The 6,879-nt window shown below is 35.3% G+C and overlaps 1 protein-coding gene across 1 annotated transcript; it reads left to right on the top strand.

Moving 5' to 3' along the window:
* Positions 1-2,439: 2,439 nt before the first annotated feature.
* Positions 2,440-6,879, top strand: LOC133687845 (auxin response factor 18-like). Its single transcript, XM_062107180.1, has 4 exons — positions 2,440-3,384; positions 3,507-4,636; positions 5,581-6,500; positions 6,617-6,879. The coding sequence occupies exons 2-4, from the start codon at positions 3,509-3,511 to the stop codon at positions 6,684-6,686; spliced, it is 2,118 nt and encodes a 705-aa protein (XP_061963164.1). The 5' UTR covers positions 2,440-3,384; positions 3,507-3,508; the 3' UTR covers positions 6,687-6,879.

The following is a 6,879-nucleotide window of genomic DNA, read 5'->3' as shown; positions in this document are numbered from 1 at the left end:
GCTTTTATTACCCTCTAAACAACCTTTGAGGATACACTTAGTGATGGTTTGCATATCTTGAACTGCTTTCACGGACAAATACAATTAATACACAATAAGATTGCAATGAAAAACAATATTATATATTAAGATATTTAGCGCATAACAAAGATAAAGTTCCATGTTAGTGGTCTCATTATCCTTTCAAAAAATCTAAAGATAAAATCCATAGCGATGGTTGATTTTTGGATAATAAAAAAGATTAATATGCAACCAAAATTGCAAGACAAAAAACAACATAGTAAGGGTTTTAAGAGTATTTACACAAAATAAAGTCAAGTACTAAGAAATTACATGATCTTTTCGGTCAACATCCGAGTATAATTTTATCTTTAGAAATCTTTTTGCACCTAATAAAATCATACACCAAGCAATTTCATTATCTTTTCTGTTAATATCCAAGAATAATGTCTAATAACAATTAATTTATCTAAAGTTGATATACAAATAATAAAATTTTTAATACATAAAAAAAAATTATATATTAAAACTTCGAACACACAATATAAAAAATTAAAAAAATAACAGGTCCAAAGCAACACTAATTACAAAAATCTCTCTACATGTTTTTACCATTTTTGCTAAAGTTTTTTTTTAACCCCTTTTTTTATTTATCTAGCACGTGCGCACACACTTCTTTTAGTTGCTTGGGAAAGGGGTTAGAAACTCTTGTGTCCATTTTAGTCCCCTTTTCCTTGCTTGTCTATGATCATGCTTACTAAAGTTTTTATTTTCTTTTTTATCTTTTCAAATTTTTCTGATTTTAAAATTTTGTTAATATGAAACCAATCAGAGAAATGGTTGAAAATCATGAATGGCCGCAAATTGGCCAAGTTGTATAGAAAATACATTTTTTGAAAGTTTTTTGTATTTTTTAAAAAACATGTTCAAAATAAAATAAAATGGTAAAAAACAAGTTGTAACACTGGGGATTAACCTTAACCAGCGGGTGACCCGCGGGTTACTAAGTTCATCCATGAATCACTAAATCAACAATATTATAGTACGATTTAAAATGATTTAAAACCTTGTTCTTATATCTCAAGTTTTTATGGTGTGTTCATAGCATTTATGAACATGGTAAGAAATATCCTTACTGTACATAATATCTTTTTTTTGAATTTTAGGAAACCTCATTTCTCGGAAAGTGTATTTTGTGGGTTCAGGTGAGCAAGTAAAATCCCGGTTGTCCCAGGCTTTTACAAGAAATGCACGCGCTAACTCGAACTCGAGATCTGCTATACAGATCTCAAGCCCTTTGCCATCACGCTACATTCTTTGAGGACTTGCTATACATAATACCGAACTATTGTTAAACCATTTAAGAAAAAAATTAAAAAAGAAAATGTAACCAAACAATAATGTAGACCAGATGCCTCATTCAATAACTCAGTGACAACAATTTAGCTTTCACTAATTGCAATAGAATTGCTGGAACGAAATTACTCCATTTAAAAAAAATGAAAGAAAAATGGACAACAATATTGAAAGGAAATAAAAACAACAAACAAGGAAAATTTTTTGATGTGAATTAAAATTTTGATAATTTGTATTAAGTTTAATAATTGGAAGTTGAGTTTAATTTTTACGACAAGTTTATAAATTATATTATGTTTTTTTTTAATTGTGAGTTTTTAAACCAACTTACACGCATCTTAATTAATCTTTCAAAATCTTAAAGTTAACAATCATATAAATTTTTAATAACATTAAAATTTATATCACTAAGAATAATGATTGTGATTTGAAACTTTCTAAATTATCCCTCAATTTATTGCCTAATTCTCAAATCTCTCTCATTACAAAACTTTCTATAAAACTCATCCCAAACATTTGATAAATTCTTTAATTGGGTCCTTTCTTCCATGTCTATTATTTTTCTATTAAATTTTATTCAAAATAAAATATGAAAATCAGACATAAACTTCAAAAAATGTAACTACTCAATTGAAAATTAATATATTGGTTAAGTTAACTTATCTGCAAGAGATACTAAAGTTAGAGAGAATTTGTGAATGTGATATTTGTTATTTCTTAAAGTGTTTTTTTTGTGTAAAAATATATTAAAATAATATATTTTTTTATTTTTGAAAAAAATTATTTTTAACACATATTAAAATAATAAAAAAATTATTTTTTAAGAAAAAAACACTGATTGAATCACTGTTACAAACAACCTCTGAAAACTTGAACAAGACTGTCCGGTAGTTGCCTACTTGCCTTGCTTTTAGAGCGGTCCACACACTGATAAAACTCGCGAAATATCACGATAGGTAAGAAGACCAACATCAACAACAGCAACATCACTTCTTTAATTAATTAATTAATATAAAGAAGATTTATCATTATCCCAGTGAGAAAAAGGAATTCAATGAAGAAATATTTTAATTAACTTAATCATAAGAATAAAAAAAGGAAATTGGACAGGTTCCTTAAAGATCTTTGTTGTTTTGCTGGCTTCCGAGGATACGCAGAGTTCTCTTCAGATCCGAAGAAAAAGGTGAAAGAAATATAAAAAAGAAAGACATGAAAGACTTCTATAGCCACTGCAATTACTTTACTACTGCCACTCCTTTCGGCCTTGATTTTTTTTCTTTATTGGGTGTGTGTTAAAAAGGCCTTTTTTCTGTTCTTTCAAAGCAAAAGGGTCTGAGCGTCTCTCCTTTTTGGACTCTTGCATGATCCAGAAAGAAAGAAAGAAAAGTTTGGTCTTTCTTTCTCTGATGACACCTTTTTATCTGCTTCTTTGTGTGCCATGATTTCTTGATTGAAGATTCATTTTAGAGGGTTACTTCACGACTTCTTTTTTGTCTGCTAAATTTTAGCAGCAGGATTTTGAGGATATGCTGGGGGAGTTTTCTCTTTTTAGTTAGTTACTGATATTTTCTCCTTTTGGTTTCAAGAATTTGTGGGATAGAGAACAGGATTGCGGGTATAGTTTTTTCTTTGCTTTTAGTCTCTGCGAATTCAACAGTTTCTTTTAGTCTTAAGCTTCAATCCAATCGTTTTGGACTAGCTGTTCAAGGAGCAAAGTAGAGATTCTTGGAGTTTTGTTTTTTAAGTTTTAACGAGGAAAAAAAGGAGTTGCAAGTTGGGTTCTCTTTGGCTGCAAAGAAAAGGGGTTTGGAGATGAGGTAGCCATACAAGTTGAGAAGTTTTGTTTCTTTAACAATGTTGATATTTTCTTGGAATTGAGATCCCACTCTTGGATACAGCTGCTTCCTGTGAGAATCAGAATTTAGTGTGGGAGGAAAAGATTCAATTTTCTCTATATGCAGCAGCAGAAATAAAGATTTGTCAAATTTAGACTCTCCAACTTCTTGATCATTGTGTATGCTTTTTAAGGTAATAACTCCCTCGGATTGTACTTTATTACTCTTCTTGTTTGAAAGATTAATTTTTTCTTTTATTTTTACCAGCAATTCCTGATTGTTTCATGTTTTGTATTTCTGTGGCTTCTACTAAAGAAATGATAACATTCATGGAAGCAAAAGATAAATTGAAGGAAGAAGCTGACAAGTGCTTAGATTCTCAGTTATGGCATGCCTGCGCCGGTGGCATGGTCCAAATGCCGGCGGTGAATTCTAAGGTCTTCTACTTCCCTCAAGGTCACGCCGAGCATGCTTGTGAGCCTGTTGATTTCAGGAACTTGCCCCGTGTTTCTCATATTCTATGCAGAGTCTCGGATATCAAATTCATGGCTGATCCTGAAACTGATGAGGTCTTCGCTAAAATTAGGTTGGTTCCAATTAATTCTAATGAACTCGATTTGGATGACCAAGAAGTTGCAGTTAATGGTGGAATGGAAGCCGCGCAAGACAATAATAAACCGGTTTCTTTTGCTAAGACACTGACTCAATCTGATGCAAATAACGGCGGAGGTTTCTCCGTTCCAAGGTACTGTGCTGAGATGATTTTTCCACGGTTGGATTACACAGCAGATCCTCCCGTGCAGACCCTTCTTGCTAAGGATGTTCACGGTGAGACATGGAAGTTTAGGCATATCTATAGAGGGACACCGAGAAGGCATCTTTTGACAACTGGATGGAGCCCATTTGTGAATCATAAGAAGCTTATTGCTGGTGATTCTGTTGTTTTTTTTAGGGCAGAAAATGGAGATCTTTGCGTTGGTGTTCGAAGAGCTAAGAGGGCGAGTGGTGGTGGATCTGAGTCCTTGTGGAATCCGGCTGGTGGGAGTTCTGCAGTGCCTAGTGGGGGTTTTGGTGCGTTCTTGAGGGAAGATGAGCATAAGTTGATGAGAAGCGGAAGTGGTAATGGCAATGGTTCAAAGTCAAACGAAAGTTTGATGGGACAAGGGAAAGTGAGGGCCGAATCGGTTATTCAAGCTGTTACTCTTGCTGCAAATGGTCTGCCTTTTGAGGTGGTTTACTACCCTCGAGCCAATACTCCCGAGTTCTGTGTGAAGGCCTCTTCGGTAAAAACAGCAATGCAGATCCGGTGGTGTTCGGGGATGCGGTTCAAGATGGCTTTTGAAACTGAGGACTCTTCCCGGATTAGTTGGTTCATGGGTACTGTTTGTTCAGTTCAGGCTGCTGATTCTCTTTGGTGGCCGCATTCACCATGGAGACTTCTCCAGGTATTCTCATCTCTTAAGTAATTTTGATTGCTGAAAAGGAGTCTCGTTTATGTTAGTTTAAACTACTCTTTTTTATTACCTCTGTGGTTGATATCTTTGTCCATGTGGGTTTTCTCTTGTTCCATTTGTCTATTCTTCTGCCAATAAGACAATATCAAGTTTACAAAATAAAAGGGACTAATGGTTAGCATACTGATACTTGGATAAACCTTAAATGCTTGCATGCATACCTTTAATCTTTTGTCTCTGAGTATCTGGTATGTGTCATTATGCTCGAGTATTCTGCAATATTTCACTATTTAGGAGAAGTATCATCCCACTTTCTGTTTGTTTCATTGCTATCAATTTAAAGTGTCAGCTACTAGTTTTATGCATCCCAACGTTATAAGATGCTATACTTGTTTGTATTGTCATTTTTTAAAAAAGGAAGCAGCAGATAAACAACAATTTGGCATGCATAATTGCTGCTCGATGCTGTTGAAACAAGGGCAGAGTTCCTCTTGCAAAACAATCAGGGATAATAAATTGCTTGAGGTGAATTAAGGAAATAGTTTGTGTACATTTAGAAAGCCTGTGTTAGTTTCTGATTAACTATCTTGTTTAGCTCTGTAAACCCCATATGTTGATTAGTTGGCTTAAATTAATGTTTTATGAAGTTAATATTTTTAGACTGCCGTGTTCTGGTTTGGTTTGTGTGACATTTTCAAGAATATCTCACTGAGGGTATATTAAGTCAACGTCACTGAATGGATGATTTTAATGTTATCATGCATAATTGAATTTCCATTTTGCAGATACTAATCAATAGGAACATGTTTCTTGTTTTGATTTGATATGCTGGTTAAGAAAATGACTAAAAACATCATTTAGAGTATTTTTGCAGATGATTTCTGCTACTCCGATAATTTTTATTTTTCTTTGACACTTGAACTTGTATGTCCCAGGTTACATGGGATGAACCTGATTTGCTTCAAAATGTGAAACGTGTTAGCCCATGGCTAGTGGAATTGGCATCAAATATGGCTGCTATTCATTTCCCCCCCTTCTCATCACCAAGGAAGAAGTTGAGACTTCCACAACACCTGGATTTTCCCATTGACGGTCAATTTCCAATGCCGATATTTTCCGGCAACCTCCTTGGGCCAAGCAGTTCCTTTGATTTTCTACCCCACAACACTCCTGCTGGCATGCAGGGAGCCAGGCATGCTCATTATGGTCTACCACTATCAGATCCCCACCTCAATAAACTGCAAACAGGTCTGCTTCGGACTGGTTTTCCGCCACTGCTTGATCATACTGCTTCACTCACTAAAGCCTCAAATGTCCAAACCATTCCAAAGCGTAGCATGTGTGAAGATGTTTCTTGTGAGCTGACAATGGCACATTCCACCCAGACTTCAAAGAAAGCTGTTGATGTGAAGATACCTCAGCTTGTACTTTTTGGTCAACCAATACTTGCTGAGCAGCAGATATCTCTTAGCTGCCCTGGTAATGCTGCCTCACCAGTTCTTACTGGAAATAGTTCTTCTGAAGGAAATTTAGATAAGATGGCAAATTTTTCTGATGGCTCTGTGTCCACTCTTCATCGCCGAGGCCTACCAGAGTGCTCCTCGTGTGAAGAATTGCAATGGAACAAGGACAAGCACCAAAAGAGTGAGCCATCTTTAGAGACTGGTCACTGCAAAGTCTTCATGGACTCAGAAGATGTAGGTCGCACACTTGACCTTTCATTGCTTGGATCTTATGAAGAATTGGACAGAAAGCTGGCTAACATGTTTGGCCTAAGGAATTCCGAGAAATTTAGCAATGTGCTTTACCGTGACATTAATGGCATTACCAAACACATTGGTGAGGAACCATTCAGGTGTGACTCCTTTTCTTTTCAGCTTGCACTGGTTTATTTTGTTCTGAGGTTTTTTTACCGAGTGAATGCTATTGTGCTTAAGAGTGATTATTGCTGGATCATTTCTTGCATTGCAGTGACTTCTTCAAAACAGCAAGGAGGCTGACAATTGTAACAGATTCAAGCAGTGGCAATGTTGGGATTTAGAGGAAGAAATAAGCTTTCTGGTTTCAAGTTGTACAGATGGTTTCTGTGCTGACCCTTTGCCCTCCTTCAAGTTCTGAGAGGAGCTGCTTAGCTCTGATCGAATTCTTAAGTCTTTTGATATAAAAATCCGCAACTGTTGTCCTCTTTACAGAATTCGTGACAGTTATGCAATGGATATAAAATGATTGTCATC

The sequence above is a fragment of the Populus nigra genome, chromosome 3 (genome assembly GCF_951802175.1).
Source record: "Populus nigra chromosome 3, ddPopNigr1.1, whole genome shotgun sequence".
NCBI classification, from domain to species: domain Eukaryota; kingdom Viridiplantae; phylum Streptophyta; class Magnoliopsida; order Malpighiales; family Salicaceae; genus Populus; species Populus nigra.
This window is presented reverse-complemented; position numbering and strand designations above follow the sequence as displayed.